At 36.8% G+C, this 22,685-nt stretch overlaps 1 protein-coding gene across 12 annotated transcripts in view; it reads right to left on the bottom strand.

The window, feature by feature from the left end:
• grik2 (glutamate receptor, ionotropic, kainate 2) overlaps window positions 1–22,685 on the bottom strand; it is a 330,719-nt gene that overhangs the window by 40,956 nt on the left and 267,078 nt on the right. For all 12 annotated transcript variants that reach the window (XM_087285783.1, XM_087285788.1, XM_087285789.1 and 9 more), the window contains 1 exon segment: window positions 20,831–21,048. In XM_087285783.1, coding sequence (XP_087141909.1) covers window positions 20,831–21,048 — 218 coding nt within the window.

Raw genomic sequence — 22,685 nt, 5'->3', positions numbered from 1 at the left:
GACTCCACTCATCATACCGTATGTGATTGTGAAGTGCTGCTACATAATGGAGTCATATTAAAACAATAGACTGGGAAGCTTCAGGCAACTCGACTCACTCGATTCTCAGCTCTCAGAGGTTTACAAACAGTGCAGCAGCGACACATATCTATGTTTATTTCACACTTAATTGTTATTACATGTTCATTAATGTGTTACAAGCTGTTATAATGTAGTTCCCTGATGAAATTAAATGGACATTTACGTTTATTTCTTCTTGTTGAATACAAAAGACATTATTTTTGAAGTACGCTGGTTGCTGAGACTAACAGATATATAGATATACAGCTGTAATTTCCGTCCGTTAAATTTCAGAAATTTACTGTAAAATAACAAAGGTTGAATCACAGAAATTTACTAGAAATTTAAATTTAAGTAAATTCCTGTAATTCAATGTCCGTTATTTTACATTCAATTTCTGTAATTTACTGGCCGTTATTTTACAGTAAATTTCTGTCATTTAATGGCCGTTATTTTACAATAAATTTTTGGTATTTAATTTCCGTTATTTTACAGTAAATTTCTGTCATTCAATGTCCATTATTTTACAGTAAATTTCTGTAATTTAATTTCGTTTATTTTACAGTAAATTCCTGTAATTCAATGTCCATTATTTTACAGTAAATTTCTGTAACTTAATTTCGTTTATTTTACAGTAAATTCCTGTAATTCAGTGTTTGCTATTTTACAGTAAATTTCTGTAATTCAATGTCCATTTTTACAGTAAATTTCTGTAATTTAATGCCCGCTATTTTACAGTAAATTTCTGTAATTTAATGGCTGTTATTTTACTGTAAAAATTCTGTAATTCAATGTCCATTTTTTACAGTAAATTTCTGTAATTTAATGCTGCTATTTTACAGTAAATTTCTGTAATTCAATGTCTGCTATTTTACAGTAAATTTCTGTAATTTAATGGCTGTTATTTTACTGTAAATTTCTGTAATTTAATGGCCGTTATTTTACAGTAAATTCCTCTAATTCAATGTCCGCTATTTTACAGTAAATTCCTTTTATTCGATGTCCGCTATTTTACAGTAAATTCCTGTAATTCAATGTCCGCTATTTTACAGTAAATTCCTGTAATTCAATGTCCGCTGTTTTACAGTAAATTCCTGTAATTCAATATCTGCTATTTTACAGTAAATTTCTGTAATTTAATGGCCGTTATTTTACTTTTTTAAAAACTGAAAATTATGGATTTTATATGGAGTGACAGACAGAATTTTCAAAGAAAATGGAGATAAAGATCAGTTCTAATACACTTTATAGCACTTATATATACATTTTGAGCTAAATAATTCATCAAAGAATCAGAACAGCTGCATAATCCAAACAACTAAACAATAAAACGAATAAGCTGTCCTAAAAAACTTGACCTTGTGTTGTTTCAACTCACTTTTAAATAAGTACTTTAAACAAGCAACAAAAGTCCTTTTACTTTAGTGCATTGATCCAACAAAGACTATAAGACCTTCAAAATATTGACTGACACATGTTCATTACCATATCTCAGTATTAACGCATATGCAGACAGGATTTGCAAAGAAACTGGGATTAAGATGTCTTCCAACTCTTGTTGCATTCATATACACATTGAGCTACTTAATCCATCACAGATTCAGAACTGCTGCATCTTGTTCACAAGTAAAACATTCATTTTCAGCTTAGTTCCTTTATTAATCTGGGCTTGCCACAGCGGAATGAACCAGCAACTTATCCAGCATATGTTTTACACAGCGGATGCCCTTCCAGTTGCAACCCATCACTGGGAAACATCTATACACATTCATACACTACGGACTGTCGGGGAGACCGAAGCACCTGGAGGAAACCCACGTGAACACGAGGAGAAAATGCAAACTCCACACAGAAATGTCAACTGACCCAGCCGGGGCTCGAACCAGCGACCTTCTTGCTGTGAGGAGAACGTGCTACCCACTGCACCACTGTGACTTCACAACTAAAACAATCAAACAATAAAGTCCCAAAAAACTTTAAGAATTGGGTTGTTTCAACTCATTTTAAATAAGTACTTCAAACAAGCAGCAAAAGTCCTTTTTTTTTTTTGAGTGCATCGATCCAGCAAAGACAATAAGACCTTAAACATATTCAGACCAAACATCAGACTGCTGGTGTTTTCTCTGTGTGTGTGATATTCCAGCGAGAGACCCGTGTGCAATGAAGGAGATCAGTCCAAAACAAACATCTCCTGGCCTCATCCAGAGCTCCGGCGCTCATAATGATGCTGGAAACGGCAGCGGCAGGTGGCTGTCCATTTTCATCCACATTCTCATTATAATGACACGCGCAAGGAGGTGACAGCCTTTGTGGAGCTGCACGGAGGGTCTAACAGGGCAAATCTTTTGCACACACTGAAATGTGAACGATATTTAAAAGAAGTTGCTAACGGTTGGTTTTACAGCGAGCAGACGCGTAGGCTGTGCTATGAGAGCTGTATAAAGGCTTCTTTGAATATCCACAGAGAGCGGTGAGTGATTATGTTTGCCTGTGTGTGTGTGTGTGTGTGTGTGTGTGTGTGTGTGTGTGTGTGTGTGTGTGTGTGTGTGTGTGTTTGTGTGTGTGTGTCTTTAATGGCAGAAAGTCTCTTGGTATTCTATTATTACACTTGCAAAATGGCTTTGATTATGTATTGCATAATACATAATACAATAGTTTCTACTGAGTGGTACAGTATGAATTACAGTATGTGTTCACTGCCGATAGTACCCTTTCTTTCTTAATAGGTGTGGTGTACGTCAGAAAGTTGAGATCCATGTAATTCTCCAACCCAGACTCATTATTTATATGTACCCCTTTACTTATTTCTGGAGAGCACTAAATACAGAGATACATTTTAATGCAGTTTTTGTTTTCGCGAATTCACCAGATGCCGCTGTGTATGTTTTTCGAGATCTCAAATTTCTCATATTTTCTCTCGTGTCATTCACAACTGTGATTCTCATGTAATTCCACCAGAGGTCACTGTGGACGGACTGAATAAATGACTGAATACCATTTCCCCCTCACACCACCTAACCTAAACCCAACCGATAATGTTTTTTAAAGCACAGATTGACCCGATCAGCTCCTTCTCTAAATCCAACCGCTAATGTTTTTAAAAGCACAGATGGACCTGATCACCTCCTTCTTTAAACCCAACTGATAATGTTTTCAAAAGCACAGATGGATCAAATCACCTCCTTCTCTAAACCCAACCGATAATGTTTTTAAAAGTACAGACTGACCTGATCACCTCCTGCTCTAAACCCAACCGATAATGTTTTCAAAAGCACAGATTGACCCGATCACCTCCTTCTCTAAACCCAACCGATAATGTTTTCAAAAGTACAGACTGACTAATCACCTCCTTCTCTAAACCCAACCAATAATGTTTTCAAAAGTACAGACTGACCCGATCACCTCCTTCTCTAAACCCAACCGATAATGTTTTCAAAAGTACAGACTGACCCGATCACCTCCTTCTCTAAACCCAACCGATAATGTTTTCAAAAGTACAGACTGACCTGATCACCTCCTTCTCTAAACCCAACCGATAATGTTTTCAAAAGTACAGATTGACCTGATCACCTCCTTCTCTAAACCCAGCCAATGTTTTTAAAAGCACAGATGGATCAAATCACCTCCTTCTCTAAACCCAACCGATAATGTTTTCAAAAGTACAGACTGACCTGATCACCTCCTTCTCTAAACCCAACGGATAATGTTTTTAAAAGTACAGACTGACCTGATCACCTCCTTCTCTAAACCCAGCCAATGTTTTTAAAAGCACAGATGGATCAAATCACCTCCTTCTCTAAACCCAACCGATAATGTTTTCAAAAGTACAGACTGACCTGATCACCTCCTTCTCTAAACCCAACCGATAATGTTTTTAAAAGTACAGACTGACTTGATCACCTCCTTCTCTAAACCCAACCGATAATGTTTTTAAAAGTACAGATTGACCTGATCACCTCCTTCTCTAAAACAGAAATTGGAGGGAAATAAACAGGAGAGCTAATAATTCTGACTTAAACTGTATATGTTCTGAAAAACTCCTTGTTCATCATTTTATTTAATTAAACTCCAATAAAAAGAACAATGTTTGTTTATTTTGAGTTTCTTGTTTATTTATATTCTTAAGGGAAGCATATTAAACATAACAAAGTTGCGTAAAGAAGCAGTAAAAATAAAAGTAGGCCTTCTTATGTTTTTTGCAGGACAAAACCTAAATTCTGAAGGTGGAAACGGGAGAAATTAATATATATATTTTTGCGGGAGTCTCGTGCACGTCTCTACGATTTTGAGTTTTGAGGTTACCACTTTCCAAAAGAATAGCACCCATGATTTTGTGTCGGCAGCTTTATTATACAGCTTTACTTATTATCAATATTCTTGTTGTTGCTTCACTCAGTGAGTCGTAATGCTAACGCTTTGCCATAATTCTAACCACTGAAAGAGTGCTAATACTGTATGTTTCGGATCAGTCTCAGGCAGACAGAAAACCCCCTCAGAAAATGTTGAAACAAAAATTCCAGCACAGAAGGATGTGTGGTTTGAGAAGTGGAGGGGTTAAATCAGCAGGGTCTCCAAACATCATTGTGTGTCTCTACAGGTGGAGCTGCTCACTTTAACTGCAGCTCCGATTCCATCAGCAGCTGTGATTCACTTCCTCCATCTCATCTCTGCGGTCCGGGGGTCCTGCTTACAGGAGCCCACAGCAGAAAAAAAATCTCACAGAAGACTGATAAGACTGAGATTACTGCAGGAAATGGGAGGCTTTTGAAACTGAGAACTGGCTGCAGCTTCCACAAAAGCATTTTGAGAAATTAAAAAGATGACAAGAGCAGCTGAGGTGGTCAGATGGAGTTTAATCCCCGTTTACACCTGGTGTAAAATGCATTTTTAGTAGTCTGAGACACATTGCTGTTTAAATGCATTACTTTTATCAAGTTTCAGCCACTTTTTTGATGAGGGATGGTCTATATCTGGGTATATAGAGGAATTACATACTTAAAACACAGGTTCCCGGTTGCAAAAAGAAACCCGTTGCAATAGAAACATGTCCTGCTGTGCGGTAGGATGCCAAATTTAAATTCTTAAAACCGAAAAGCTTAACTTTTACCGTACACCACACTGCTTTTAATGCCAACCCCAGATGTCTTTGGCTAAAAGGGAGCTAAATGGAGTGAGGACCTGGTTAGAAATGCTCAGCTCTGCAGTTCTCATGTTAAATCAGGTAAGTTTACGCTATGCTGAATCAGACACAGCACTCATTTTTGATTGCAGCAATGATTTCAGCAAAAACAGTTACATATCGTGAATTAAACTGCCTACACTGAATGCTTAGACTGAAATGTAAAGATGTAAGTTCACATAACCTGCCCTACAGGTGCAGTTCGTTGTCAAAATGCAGCTGTTTTGCTTGTTGATGTTCACCCAGGACTTGTATAGTTCAGTCTTCCCTTGTCTTTGACTGGGCAGAATCTCAGCTTTTAGCTCTACATAGTGTTGAATCTGGTCATTATGGAGCATTATATCTTGCACATGACCACACAGAACACAATTGTAGGCACCCAAAGACTTGTAGGCCTTTAACTTCTCTCTTGTAAAATCTCATGGAGTTTCAATGAGATTGTATATTTGGGGCTGGATGATCGGCCATTTCGTCTTATCCAATATTCATTGGGAGGGTGCTATCGCAAATGGACCTGTCAGACGAACGCCGCTCACTTTAACGTTAATTTTACCAAATAACTGTGCTTATCACTGGGTGACGAGCTGTTATAATATGCTGAAAGCATTATGTAAATAATATATATATAATATATAATCAGGGCCGGCGCGTCCATAGAGGCGACCTAGGCGGCATCCGCGACACCTCCTTTACCACCCGCGTCCTCAGTTATGTCCGCGACACCTCCCTCACCACCCACGTCCTCAGATATATTCGCGCATAGACGACAGAATAGAGATGGCGGCGTTAGTGACACCTCCATCAGCACCGGCGTGTCCTCAGTTATATCCGCGCACAGGGCAGCACAATTGAGGTCCGCGACACCCGCGCGTCCTCAGTTATATCCTCGCATAGGGCGGCAGAATTGAGGTCCGCGACACCCGCGCGTCCTCAGTTATATCCGAGCATAGGGCGGCAGAATAGAGAGCGCAGTGTCCGCGACACCTCCCTCTCTCCCTCAGCACCCGCACATCCTCTGTTATATCCACGCATAGTGCGCTGGAAAAGAGGTCCGCGACACCTCACTTCATTTTCATAACCGGTCACTTTCGTTCTCACATTGGGGTTGAGGGCGGCATGATCGTCCTCTGCCTAGAGCGGCAGTTCAGCTTGCTCCGGCCCTGTATATAATCAATATAACTTATCTCGAAGACAACAACAAACTCTGTACCACATTGGATGTCATTCCCTCGCTGTAAATGCTAGCGCTCACGTTTTTTTCTGCAACCTTGCTGCGCACGCATCCTGAAGGGTATTTCGTCTATACAGTTTTTTTTTTTTTTTTTTTTGGGTGGGGGGGTATCTATTGAACACGTCACCCTTTTTCCTCAGCAAAATATATTTTTAAAGGTGCTGTTGACTTGAAATTTTCCCTGAATGTTAATAACAACCAAATAATTACATATATACAAAGAAATGAATCTAATTAGTTTACAATTGAAGCTTTGCATAAAAAAATCTAATGACGCAGGCAAAAAGCATTGAACAGATGAAGAAAGAGAGGTATAGAAAGGCAGTGAAAGCCCAGACGGCAGCTGAAATCTCTCAGTAGTTCTTCAGCAAGCCTCTGCCCTTCCTCAGTGTAAATGAAGATCAGCTGCTTCAGTCCAACATCTACATTAGCAGGAGGATGAAAATGAAACCAGGGTGGACATTCCAGCAGGACAATGATCCAAAATACAGCCAAGGAGACTCTCAGATGCTTTTAGAGAAAGAAAATCAAGCTGTAGAATGGCCCAGCCAATCACCTGAACCGAATCCAATAGAGAATACTAAATAAAGCTCAGATTTGATAGAAGATTTTGACAATGATGAAGTGTGTGAGAAACTCACACCAGAGCAATGCATTTGTCTTCATTCTCCATATGAGAGGCGTCTTTAAACTGTCAGCACCAAAAAAAAAAAAAAAAGTATTGTATATAAAGTATTAATTATTAAATATTGTTTGGGTTTTTACCAAAATCTGTTTCAATTCCATATCAATGGCTCTTTTAGAAATTTTATTCCCAGGAAAAAACATGACTTGTTCAATACTTAATTCCCCCGCTTTATACTAAGTCCACCTTCAACTGCATGTGGCACACGATGAGAATGAAACCGAGCTGTTACAGAGCAAATGAAGCAAATGCACAGCCACACATTCCATAAACCTTGTATGACGTTAGTAAAACACCTCTTTAGCTCCAAATCCAGAGAGATTCAGCGGTGCTTCAATATCATAGCAGCAGATGATTATGGCCATTTTAGGCGGCCACCATCTGGAAGCCAAGCGTTTCCCCGTGCTGAACACACTGCCCTAAGGCTGACACATTAAATTATCGAATATTCCAACCCATGAAAGCAGGTGGAGAACACAGCAGACGTATCGGCCAGATATAGTCCTCCTCTTCTCTGGAGGTTTGCGTTTCTTTGTCCTTCTCTTGCTCTGAGGCATCTTATTATCTGTCACGTCTAGTATGCCACATTCTATGCTTCAAAAGATATTATGATCAAAAAGAGGAGCAGGCTCACTGGGAACGCAGCCCGACCTCTCTCAATCTCTCCCTCTCTCTCACTCTTTCTGTCTCTTATCCTTCAGTATCAAAACAATCTGCGGCAACCTTTCACACGGAGGAGCAAAACCTCTTCGTCTTTCTTAGGATGGGTAAGAAAGCTGGAACCACTGGCAACCACAGTAGAAACAACAAATACTAGGTTTACAGCATTCTTCGAAATATCTTCTTTCGTGTTCAGCAGAAGAAAGAATATTTCACTGGTTATTGCAACACAGGCTCATTCTGAAAGCGTAGCCCTGTATACCTTTATGGAGAGCGAGAATTATGTAACCAGAGGTGCGTATGGCTGCATTTCATCCTTAAAGCGAACACTTTGGGGCGGAATGATGACGTTTCTTTTCGTGCTAAACAGCAGATCGTTTACCTCGCGTATGGATGGCTTTCTCATTGTTACCAGTTTGTCTAGTGGCTCGCCCTGTACGTCAGCAGATTTGTGACGTGGAGCAGAGTTGATCATGACGACAGGGTTAGTCTGGTGAAGAACGATTTCAAAAAGCAGGCAAAACAAAAACAAAAGCCAAATAATATATAAAATAAACAAGTAAATAGCAGGGTGAGAATGTGGTAAAATCTGATAAGGTAATAAAAATCAGGCTGCTGCCGCGAGGGCTTTTCTTTTTCTGGATTGCTTTCGAAAACACTGTTGGTTGGGCTTAAGGAAGGAGGAAGGTGGGTCAGTCGATTGGTTGGTCAGTCAGTTGACGGTGGCCTCTGGTGGATTTACGCAAGAACAACAGGTGCAAATGGCACTCGCAAGAGAAAATTAAGATCTCGAAAAGCGTACACAGCGCCTCCTGGTGGATTCGCGAAATCTAAACTGCAAAAAATGAAGCTCCTGGGACGTATTTGGCGCTCTCCAAAAATGTATAGGGGTACATGATAAGAATAAGCCTGAGTTGGTTTTTGTCTTGTTTCTAGTCTAAATAGCTAAAAATGCATATATCAAGAAGTATTTAGTCAAGCAAAACATATTGTCTTGTTTTATAAATAATATGTTAAAATCAATTGAGTTTTTACTTAAAACCAAGGTAAATAATCTGCCAATGTGGTGATCAACATATTCTTGTTTTTCCTTTTGATGTAAGATTATTTTATTTACTGCATTGGCACATTGTTTTCTGTTTGGCTTTATATTTATATTGATTGTATTTTATACATGCTCGAGGATCATCAGATGTTTGCTGAAAGTGTCAAAAGGTTTATGTTTCGATGTGAATTATTAACTTCAGGTATAGACATAAGTTTAGAAAATCCCACATTCATTAACATTAGAAAGAGGTTAAAGATAAATATAAATGCATATGCACATATTGTGAGATAGTTAGTATTTTCTTGTATTTTTTTCCTTTTCAATATACATAAATATGCAAAAAAGTTATGTTATGCAGACATTAAGAAATGTGTATTAAATCAGTATTCAATATTGAAGATTAAATATCATTTTTAAAATGTATTATTATATTTATTATTATTAATTTATTTGTTTGTGTTTTATTAATTAATTAATTAATTTATTTATTTGTATGTTTTTTATTTTATTTATTTCATTGTATTTTATTTATTTATTAGTTTATTTATTTGTATTTTATCTATCTATTTGTATTTTATTTATTTATCTATTTTATTTATTTATTGTATTTATTTATTAATTTATTTGCATTTTATTAATTTATTTCATTGTATTTTATTTATTTATTTATTTATTTGTATTTTTTTATTTATTTTTTGTCTTTATTTAATTATTTATTAATTTATGTTTTATTTATTTGTATTTTATTTATTTTACTAATTTATTTAATTGTGATTTATTTATTTATTTGTATTTTATCTATTTATTTGTATTTAATTGTTCATTTATTTGTAATTTATTTATTGTTTGTTTGTTTGTCTCTTTAAAAATAGTGAGTAAAAATTATTTAAGAAATAATAAAAATAAAAATAATAAATAATAAAAAATGTATATATTTTTTTATTTAAAGGCAGAGTAAATTATGACAGAATTATTACATTAATAATTAATTATTATTAAGTTTTTTATATTATAAACTGAGACATGTGTTCCAGACTAGAAAAAATGCTAATGATTTAGAAAAGATTAATTATTCTCATGGCCAACTTGGATTTTGACATGAAGATAAACGTGATAGCATTCTGATTCTTCATTCCCACAACACACAGAGACTTGAAAGATGAACTAGCTTTTGTTGACATTCGACATCAGACGTTACATGAGAAGAAAACAATGCTGTTGTTCATTTTAGTTTCAGGCCACCTGTGTGGGATTGTGCTGGCGGGATATGAGAGGTCAGAATGGCTATTTTAGCTGCTGCCTTCTCTAGACCTCAAAGCCGTTGGTGGTTTTTAGCATCTTAGGGTTTTACGACTGAGAAAAAAAACTGATTTTAATAATATATGTTGAGGTTTATTGAAATGGCCGCAGGCGAGTGTCTGATGAGGCACTGGGGAGTTTGAACGGGATGACTGCGCTAATGGGAGCTCACAATTTCAATCCTTTGATCAGTCTGTTATGCACTCTGTGTTCCTCAATATACTGCGTCCACCCGTCCTGTGAAAATCATTGCTTTTTTGGACAGTCTAAGGGATTTGACTTTTATGACAGTGTGCATAAATTATGAGCATACACACCAACCAAACCGGGCCAACAAACTAGCATGCAACAAACCACAGAACATTTGTGACTAGCATTTTATTAGTTTGCCTGATATTTTATTTTATTTATTTTTTTTTTATTTTATTTTATTTTATTTTAATTTAATTTTTTTATTTTATTTTATTACTATATTTAATTAATTAATTTGTTTGTTTGTCCCTAACATTAATCCAGCCAACATGAAAATAAAGTAAAAAATGGCAGCAAGGACATACACACATGTGATCTGGTGATGTTCTGCCAGTGACAAACCTGAGGGGGCGATAAACCATGCTTCAATGTGTGTCATTAAAGCAGATTACATAGGAGGTTCACTGTAAACATCAGTGAGATAGCTAACTATAACTAAATTACACAGCAACACTCTTCCAAACTGGAAGAGAAAACTGTCTGTTAAATAAATAAATACTTTGCCCATCATGATGATGCTGAACATACAGGGGTGGTCAAAATCATTAGCCCTCCTGTAAAAATTTTATTACATATTTATTTCCAGAGTGCTGTTTAACAGGCTTTTTTACATAATAGTTTTAATAACTTTGCCACCATGGCTGTGCATAATATTTACTAGTTATTTTGCAACTAGTTTTAAACCTAAAGTGCAGTTTAAATGGTTAAATGGGTTAATTAGGGAAGTCGTTGGTCAACAATGGTTTGCTCTGTTGATAATGGAAACAATGAAGCAAATGTACAGCCACACATTCCATAAAACCCTGACAATATACAATGCTCAGCATAACTGAGTACACCCCATTTTGAAAATGAATGTTTCTATTCATTTCTGAATATAGGCGATGCATTTTGGTGCATTTAAACGAAACAGATTTATTAAACAGATACATTTATTAAAATATTTAGAGTATTTAGAAATTGTAAGATAATACAATTAAATTTAAGCAAAATATTGCAAAAAAAAAATTACAACCTACAAAATTTCAACATTTTTTCCATTGTTCTTCTTCTCTTGATTTTCCTCTGTTTTTAATTTGTATTTAATATTTTTCGATAACATATACATTTGGCTGTGCTAGTTTTTGGACCGTTGTCTTAAGTTATTTTGTTAGATGAGCTCCAGATTTGACTTCAGTACTGACTTATCTAATGTATATGCGCAAACATAACATTGCAGAGCTTCCTATTAAATAATTGATATTTAAAAGAGAGAATTGTTAGGGGTGTACTAAAATATGCTGAACACTGTATATATATATATATATATATATATATATATATATACATATATATATATATATATATATATACATATATATATATATATATATACATATATATATATATATATATATATATATATATATATATATATATATATATATATATATATATATATATATATATATACATATATATATATATATATATATATATACATATATATATATATATATATATACATATATATATATATATATATATATATACATATATATATATATATATATATATATATATATATATATATATATATATATATATATATATATATATACATATATATATATATACATATATATATATATATATATATATATATATATATATATATATATATATATATATATATATATATATATATATATATATATATATATATATATATATATATATATATACACACTGTATATATTCAGCTATTAAAAATGTCAGTAAAAGTCACATTTTCAAACTTTTCAAGGTTAGAAGGTTAGAAGTTGCTGGATCAAGATCCCATAATGCAGTTCAAAAGCATAAATAAAAAGAAAAATAAAAAAATGTAAAATAAAAACATGAATCACAAAATACAGCTAATTTACAGTTCAGTTTTTTGAGACATAATATATATATATATAATGATTCTAATTCTTTGTTTTAAGCATGATGATGAAAGGTCAGCATAGACCTTTTGTCATTAACAGGAGATTCAATGAGCTAATCTGTGCATCCCTTACCAGAGACAACATGGAAGGGGTGTACTGTATATTAAGGCAGCACAGGTCCGTCTACACATGCATCCATGTAACTTCCAGTAGTGTTTTTTGCTGTCCTGACGAATGTAAGAACTTAAAGTGCTTGTCAGACTTTGATTTGACCGGCCTTTCGATTTAGCACACACATGATGTTTCATATTTGAGGAATCGGTCTGGTGGCTTTCATATAAAGCGCTTTTCAGCCGTTGCATGGCCTATTACATACCCAGCACTTGATTCAACCTCGAAAACGCTCCCATGTGGCACTTTTCTTTTCTTTATTTTGTTTTGTTTTTAGTTCTCCATTTTTAAAATTCTATCGGATTGGTTTCGCCTCCATTTCGGCTTAACTAATGTGTTTAAAAAGTACAAAGCAAAAATCATTAAACTCATCCTCCCATGACCCCCCCGCAACTAATCATAATGTATTTTTTATTACCAATCCCGCCCGACCCGCGGATTATCTGCAGCGCCCATGTATATAACAGCCATCCGCACATCACTAATACAGACTGACTGACCGACTAGGCCTTCCCTCAACCCAAACAATAGTGTTTTTAAAAGCACCGATTGACCCGCCCACCCACTTCCCTAAACCCAACCAATAGTGTTTTCAAAAGCACCGATTAACCTGACCATCGACTTCCCTAAAACCAACCAATAGTGTTTTCAAAAGCACCGATTGACCTGCCCACCCACTTCCCTAACCCCAACCAATAGTGTTTTCAAAAGCACCGATTAACCTGACCATCGACTTCCCTAAAACCAACCAATAGTGTTTTCAAAAGCAATCCAGAAAAAGAAAAGCCCTCACGGCAGCCTGATTTTTACCACGTTTTCTTAATTTACCACATTCTCACCCTGTTATTTACTTGTTTATTTAACTTTTTGCCTTTTGTTTTACCTGCTTTCTGAAAACATTTGTCACCGGATTTCATCCCCTGTCGTCACGGTCAACTCCTCTCTGCATCTCAAATCCTCTGATGTACTCAGCGAGCTACTGGGCAAACTGGCAACAGGCAAAAAGCAGTGCACACGGAGGCAAGCGGTCAGCTGGTTGGCTGAGAACTGGGTCAACTAGGTCGCTGAGTCGAACCTCGGCTCAGTTGGCGTTTCTGTGTGGAGTTTGCATGTTCTCCCTGCATTTGCGTGGGTTTCCTCCGGGTGCTCCGGTTTCCCCGAAAGTCCAAAGACATGTCCGTAGTGAATGAGTGTGTGTGTGGATGTTTCCCAGAGATAGATTGCGGTTGGAAGGGCATCCGTTGCGTAAAAACCTGCTGGATAAGTTGGCGGTTCATTCCGCTGTGGCGACCCCGTATTAATAAAGGGACTAAGCCGACAAGAAAAAGAATGAATGAGTTGTGAACACACTAATGTGAAGACTCCAAAATAAAAACCTACATCAGCATCCATAAGGAGTTTCACTGTAAAGGGAGTTAAAGTGTAGTGTTGTTGATACTGTTGAATGACGGTCTCTCCTCAGTGCATTATACAGAATCAATAAAGGCAGTTTATCAAACCGTCAATCACTCACACTGCCACTCAATCCCTCAATACATCAGCGCCTGCTAAAACAGCAGATATGTGTTCAACATCTGCTGCTCCAATGCATTCTCTCTCTCTCTCTCTCTCTCTCTCTCTCTCTCAAATAAAAAAATGCCTTATTAGCATGACAAATGTTACAAATGTATAGCCAAACTACAATCCCAAATCAGAAAAATTGGGACAGTTTGAAAAATGCAAATACAAAAGAAAGTATTGATTAAAACATTGTTTAAAAACAAAAAAGATAAGAAGACATTTGGATATTTCACCTTCAGCAGTGTATAACGCCCAATAAAAGATTAAAGGAATCTGGAGGAATGTCAGCGTATAAAGGACAAGGGTGCAAGCCTAAGCTGAACAACAGGGATACTCTATCCCTCAAGCTACTACTTTGGCAAACCTTTATTACTTTCATAAATGCCATTGAAAACTGTACTGTGCCAAAAGGAAGCCCTATGTTAACAGTGTCCAGAAGCACGGTCGACTTCTCTGGGCTCGGAGGCATCTGGGATACACCATAACACAATGGGTGTGTTTTGAGCATAACAGAATCAGGATCAGTTTTAATTTTGATTCAAGTGTGCTTCACACACACAAGGAATTTGTTTTAGCTACAGAAGCTTCCAGTGTACATTAAGTGACAAGTGACAACACAAAATAAGTATGAAAAAAAATTAAACATTAACATTAATCATTAACCTGCATTAAACCAATCAGAGTCTCATCTCACATTCCCCATAAGAGTCAGTTGCCTTGCGCCATGGAGCATTTGCTTTTTGCAAAAGTCAATTGTCATGATTAAAAAAAGCCCCCCGTGATGAAGAAGGCATGGAGGCAGTGGTTTTTATATTTATGTAAAAAATAATCATTTCTCTAACGTTTTAATCCTGTAATTGTTTTCATATGTAAGGATATTTGTGTGTTGCTGTACATCCTGTGTGTATTAAGCAGTGTGTAAGTGTTTGGACCTGCATTGGCACATAACCTATGACCTCTGCGCTGGACTTTAAAGTAGCTTTTAGTTGGTCAATGGCGCAGTCTAATTCAGTTACTCAAAATAGCAACAATTCGTCTCAACACACCTCCCTTATAGACCAGCACACACATGAGTCCACAAAGTGCTGCAAATGGATTTGCGATTTAAACAATGTAGTGCAAAATGGGAAAGTTACTGTTGCGCTGGTCTGAAAATAGCAATAAATTCACCAAACACGTCTTGCGCCCTATTGTGTCTGGTGTATGATAGGGCCCATAAAGTGCTCAGCGTATATGTACCCTTTTGAAAATGAATATTTTTCCATTTCTCAGTCAATAATGAAAATATTTTTGGGTCATTTAAACAAAAAAGTTTTATTAAACACATATCAAATTAAAACAAGAGTTTGCTCACCTTACATCTTTGGAAATTGTAACATAATATATTTAAATTCAAACAAGTTATTGAATATAATAATAATAATAATAATAATAATAATAATAGTAATAATAATAATAATAGCAATAATAATAATTATGATAATAATAATAATAATAATAATAATAATAATAGTAATAATAATAATAATAATAATAATAATAATAATGATAATAATAATAAAAAAAATAATGATGATGATGATGATGATGATGATTATAATACTAATATCAATAATATTAATAATAATAATAATAATAATTTTAATAATAACAATAATAATTAAATAATAATAATAATAATAATTTTATTAATAATAATAATAATAATAATTTAATAATAATAATAATAATAATAATAATAATAATAATAATAATAATAATTTTAATAATTTTTTTATTTTTTATAATTTTTATAATAATAATAATAATAATAATAATTTTTTATATAATGATAATAATATTTTTTATAATAATAACTATGAAATGGAAACTAAATTCGATATAAATCTCACGCTTCTCTTGGTCGTTTCTGTTTACTAAAACACACGCTATTCAGAAAACCATTATATGCACAACATATCTCTGATATTTCTATGCATTTATAGTAGAGGCAGATGGAAAAGACAAAAAAGGGTTCTTTGTTAAAGTGTATTCCTCTTTTGGTAGACCATTTGACGGAACTGGTCAATCAAACACCCACTGAGGAGACACGTTTCATGCTGGCATCACAGAACAAAAATACTGACTTAAGAAGCGTTTAAGTGTCCCAGTGAACAAGGTCACGGCCCTCTGGGACTGAATAAAGAAATGCAGATCTCCCTCACAGAGGCGCTAAACAGTGCGCTGTCATAAAGCGCTTTCAACCTTTGTCATTTCCAAAGTGATGAAAGCTCTAAAACACAACCTCAATTATTAGGTCAAGAATAAAATCTTCATTCTCCAGCATTTGGCTTTCTTTATGGCATACTTCAGATCCCCTTTAAGAGATGAGATTTTAAATTAGGACATTTTATTAGGATAGCATCTGTACCCCGTCTGCACCGTCGTTTTATAAAAGGGCAAATTTGAATCCCTACTAAATATATGCAGGATTTTAATTGATCTATTCATACATACGTATATCTTTTACATTCTTTCTCTATGGTGCTTTAAAATATTATATTTGTGTTTATATATTAAATTAGACAGTACCAAAGCCGAAAGTGAAACTAATCTAACAAAGTAAACAGTCATTCGTTCATTTTCCTTTGCTTTAGTCCCTTATTAATCAGGGGTCACCACAGGGGAATGGACCGACAACTATTCCAGCATATGTTTTACACAGTACTGGGAAACACCCATACACACTCATTCACACACACACTCATACACTACAGACATTTTAGTTAATCAATTCCCCTGTACCGCATGTGTTTGGACTGTGGGGTGAACCGGAGCACCTGGAGGAAACCCACACTAACACGAGGAGAACATGCAAACTCCAAACAGAAATGGCAACTGGCACAGCCAGGACTCGAACCAATGACCGTCTTGCTGTGAGGTGACAGTACTAACCCCTGAGCCACCATGCCACCCATCTAACCAAGTAAATAATATGTATATACATATGACATTGGCAAGAAGCTTTGATCACTCTAAGCTGTCAATCGACTCCATAGCAACAAAACCGACGAACCTAGCAACCAACAGCAATATCTCATCATCAGAACATGGTTGGGAGCGGAATATTGGCTCGTTTGAGTCATGCTAGAAAACTGGACTTCCTGCATGCTACACATGCTAGCAGTAATTAGTTATGCTAATAATAATTATGCTAGAAATGCTTACTAAGTAATAACAAACCTTAGCACCCTAGCAACTGCCTAGCAATGACTCAGAACACCGTAGCAATCACCTAGCAATGCCTTAAAAACTGGACTGACAGAATTTACTAGAACTTCTATGTGAAGCTGCTTTAACACAATCTACATTGTACAAGCGCTAGAGAAATAAAGATGAATTAATTGAATTAGCAACTACCTAGCAACCAACCAAAACATCAGAACACTTTCTCAAGCCAACATCGAAGTTGGTCAGCAAGCTTTAGCTTCTAGTTAAGCATTATCCCCCGGTTTCACAAACAAGGTGTAACTATAGGTCTCCGGCAGAAATGGTGACACAAACAAATGAATAACCATCCATAATTCAACACTATTGTGTCGGTGGACTAAATGGGCCCTATCATACACCCGGCGCAGTGTGGCGCAAGGAGTGACGCAGTAGTCTTTTGGTAGTTTCAGCTTGGCGCAAGAGTCGTTTTGAGGTGTTGCGCTACGCTGTTTAAATAGCAAATGCATTAGCGCTCATTTGTGCGCCCATAGGCGTTCTGGTCTAAAAAGGAAGGTGTTCTGAGGCGGACCGCTGGCGCGTTGCTATTTTGAGAATCTATAACAGATTTTTCATTAGACCAAAACTATCCCGGTCTAAACTCCAGCACAGAGTTGCGCCTCGCTTACACACTGCTTAATACACACAAGAGAGCAATAGGCAAATATCCTTACATATGAAAAAATGTAAATATTAAGGATATATATAGGATATAATAAGAATAGATATAGAATATAAATATAAAGGATTAAAATATTACAAAACATATTATTTTCTAGCCTACATAAATATGAAAAATCACTGCTTTTATGTCTTCTTCATCTCGGGAGGCTTTTTCAGTTCATTCATAACAATTTGCTTTTGTATAATGCTATTATTATTAGCAGTATTATTTATTATATCCATATTTATATTTGTTTGATTAAAAACAAGCTTAGATTTGCCCACCTGTCAGGTTTTAGACCATATGGGGCACAGCATGTGTTTTAGGATATAACTCAGGTTTTTGAGCACATTTTGTTATTGTTGTTCATTTATTCGTTTGCTGGAAATTAGAACTGAATTTAGAAATAGTTTTGAAACGAATATTTCCACTTAACAAACGCAATTGATTATTTATAGACTAATTGATGTCTGTGCGTAAAGGTTTCCCTATCCAAGAGCGAAAGTGAAAGTGATCCATTATCTCTCATTCTCACGCAGTAGATGCTCTGTTTAACTGTTTTCTGTTAACTGTTTGCTTGTGAAATGCTCATTTTTTCCACGTAGACTCACTTTGCGTCCCTGTAAATGGCGAATGCGCTCTTGCCGCGACACAGCTGCTCTTAAAAGGAATGGGAGATGAGACTCTGATTGGGTTATTCTCAAAACACACCTATAACTCATTAAGAAAATAAACTCAACCCTTTTAGACCATGCGCCACGGCGCAAAACGAATTTTCCCGTCCTTAAATTAGCAAAAACGCGTCCTGACACGCCCTGAAAGCATTTGCGCCCTGCGTTTTACGCATGGACCGTCAAAATAGAGCCCAATGTGCTTGATAGGATGTTTTTCTGTGGACTCTTACCTTTCAAAATAAACCGTGATTCACAGCAATGAATGCGTGTGTGTGTTGTTATTACATGATATGTACGCCATATCTAATAAGCGTTTTCTGCAAAACTTACACAAATTTAGAAAATACATTCTTTATAAGCTTTCCATTGAAAAACAACTAGCTGCAATGGGTGCTTAGGAGATGTAGCTTCATACTGATGTAGAGTTTTTCAAGACTACACTTTTTTTTATTTTTGATGTAATCTATTCATAAACATTGACATGTGGAAAAAACAGCACCTCAGTGCGACCTCGTCGGGGCACTGTGGAAGGGGTTAAGGCTGGTCAAGATTAAACTGCATGTTTGAGCTGTCTCAAAATAACTTGCAATGAGATGTATTTAAATACATCAGTGTATTTTTTTTGTCTCCAGGTGCACACCAGTAATATATGTTTTCTAAGAAATTTGGCTTAAATGGGCTAAATTAACTAAGGCCTAGTCCTGGCTTAATCTAAGCCCTGTTTGTGAAACTGGGCCTAAATGCACTGATTCCGTTCATATTTAATGTTTTATCCCCAAAATGTGTATTAAAACTCTGTCAGTAATTATGATTATAAACATTACCTAAGCAACCTCAAGGAGGGAACAGCTATTGGTGAATTCAATCAAAAGCCAGATACAAAGTCGCTGGTAGTGTGAAAGAGGCTGAATGTGATGTGAATAGGCATGGGTTGATAACCCATTTCTTGGTCAAAGCCTCATTTAAATACACCTGAAATCAGAACTAATTATATTGGTTTTGTTAGCTCGAATTGCTAGTTTTGTGCTGAACAGTTAATCTGTGCGAGTCTTTAAGAAAAAAAACCAACCCGGGCTCATTGTGGAAACGTAGCCCCGCGGACGTTTCTGCGGACCGCGATTTACGTCACGGGAGGTACGTATTCAAGCGGTTTTTGTTTTCGCGGATCCGCGAGAGGCCACTGTGCGCGGTTTTTCGCGTCTCGGGCGCACGCGACGTTCGCGCCTGCGCCGTTCTCGCGCGAAAAGCCGCCGGATCGGCCGACTCGGCCGCCCTCTTCTTCCTCCTCCTCCTTCCCTAAACCCGAGCGACGGTTCGCAAAAGCCGCCCAGAAAAAAAAAAAAAAAAAAGCAAAAGCCCTCGTCTTCGATTTCGACCGCGTTTTCGGATCCCGCCGCGTTCTCGCCCTTATTTTTCGGATTCCGTTTTTCGTCTTACCTGATTTCCGGAACCGCTGTTCCCCGGACTCGATCCCGGTCGTCGTCCCCGTGGCCGTCTCCTCCTCCTCCTCCGGGGCCTCCGCTCCGCCGACACAACGCTGTGAGCTAAGCGGACAAACTGGTTGCATCGGGAAAGCCCTCCACTCGGAGGCGAGCCGTTGTCCGGCGAGCACGAAGAGGAGGGGCGGAGCGGCGCCACACCGCCCCGCAGCGTTCGCACGGAAAAAACTAAACGCGGCTTTATGTGCCTCCGGCCACGTAAATCGCTGTCTCCAGAAACGTCCGCGGGGCTACGTTTCCAGAATGAGCTTGGGTTGAAAAAAACAAGTGTTTGGCCTTGTAATCTTCATTTGAAATCTAAAAATGCACTTCAGGTTTTTGTTCAGTTGAATTCTCAAATTAGGTCTGTCTGAGGTATTGGGTGTGGCTAACATACTTAACCACGCCCCTCCAGCTGTCAGTTTTGACAACAAACAGAAAAGGTGAGGAGGAGGAGCCTGTTAGATTGTGATAACTCCCCCCAAAACCTTTTCCCCATCTTTCTGAATGAAACACCTACTTTACTACATCCAACCAGCTCGCAGTTCAAAAACAAAGCCACGCCCACTGTTTTTCTTATTAATCATTACATTTCTCTAGGAACTTTCACAATGCAAAAAAAAAAAAACACACACACACACACACACACACACACACACACAAATGGTTGCAGCTTCCAGCTCATGTGGACTTTAAAGAAGTGAAGCAATTATTACCTTAAAGAAGGTCATTGTGGATCCGTCCTCCACCACTCCGTACTCAATCTTCGTCTGCTTGGCCAGGTCATCAGCCGAGTCGATTGGAGACTCCATTCTCTCCACCGTTAGGAAGGCAGCTAAGTTGGCCGTGTAGGAGGAGATGATGATTAGGGTGAAAAACCACCAGATTCCTCCTACTATCCTGGTGGAAAGGGCTTTGGGCATGAGCTCAGATCCTAGTAGAGAGGAGCAGAGACAGCAGTCAGGGTAAAGTAGTGTTCCCGATGTGAGGACCAGCACCAGATGCACTTTCTAACCCAATCCAAACACAAGAAGTAGTTGCAGGGAATGATTCTGCCTGCTGACAACTATGAGTAGTTTACATGGACACCAATACTCCGATTTTAATATGAATAGGACAATACTCTCATTAAGAGCCTACCAATGTAACTGGTTTTAATCAGACTAAAGTCATAATCAAACTATATAGAAATAGAATTAAGACATGTGGAGTATTCCTATTTTAGTGGCATTATTGAAGTGCTGTACAGACCGCGATCACACTATTATCGTCATGTAGGACCTTTTAGCAGGATAAGATGTTGGCTCGATGTTGGATTTCGGTCACTTTCAACACAACCTCAAATCAACCAAATATTAACATCGAATAACATTACAGCTTGACATTTGTGGTTATTACCACCATGATGTCTATCAGATGTTGGATTTGGGTTGCCATACCTGATGAATAGATGTCGGTATTTGATGTCTAAATGATGTTGGTTTAAGATGTTGGCTTAACGTTGGATTTAGGCCACATTTAACACAGCCTAAATTCAACCAAATACTAACTTCTAATAATGGTACAGCTTGACATTGAGTGGAAGTTTCCACTATGACGTCTATCAGACGTTGGATTTTATTTGCCATACCTATGAATAAATGTCTGTATTTGACATCAATATGACATTGGTTTAAGATGTTGGCTCAACGTTGGATTTTGGTCACTTCCAACACAACCTCAAATCAACCAAATATTAACATTGAATAACGTTACAGCTTGACATTTGTGGTTATTACCAACATGACGTCTATCAGATGTTGTAATTTGGTTGCCATACCTGACTAATAAATGTCAGTATTTGACATCAATATGACGTTTTTTTAAGATGTTGACTCAACGTTGGATTTTGGTCACTTTCTAACAACCTAAAATCAACCTAAAATCTATCAGATGTTGTATTTTGGTTGCCATACCTAAAGAATAGATATTGGTACTTGACGTCAATATGATGTTGGTTTAAGATGTTGACTCAACTTTGGATTTTGGTCACTTTCCAACAAAACCGAAAATCAACCAAATATCAACATCTAATGATGTTACAGCTTGACAATGACAGACATTACCACTATGATGTCTATCGTACGTTGGATTTTGTTTGCCATACCTAATTAATAAATGTCGGTATTTGACATCAATAAGACGTTGCTTTAAGATGTTGGCTCGATGATGGATTTTGGTCACTTTCAACACAACTTCAAATCAACCAAATATTACCATCGAATAACGTTACAGCTTGACATTTTTGGTTATTATCACCATGATGTCTATCAGATGTTGCCATACCTAATGAATAGATGTTGGTATTTGATGTCAATATGATGTTGGTTTAAGATGTTGACTCGATGTTGGATTTTGGTCACTTGTGTGTGGACGTTACCACTATGACGTCTATCAGACGTTGGATTTTGGTTGCCATACCTATGAATAAATGTCAGTATTTGTCGTCAATATGACGTTGGTTTGAGATGTTGGCTCAACGTTGGATTTTGGTCACTTCCAACACAACCTCAAATCAACCAAATATCAACA

This window comes from Danio rerio, chromosome 16 (genome assembly GCF_052040795.2).
Source record: "Danio rerio strain M-AB ecotype USA chromosome 16, GRCz13ab, whole genome shotgun sequence".
Lineage (NCBI taxonomy): Eukaryota > Metazoa > Chordata > Actinopteri > Cypriniformes > Danionidae > Danio > Danio rerio.
This window is presented reverse-complemented; position numbering and strand designations above follow the sequence as displayed.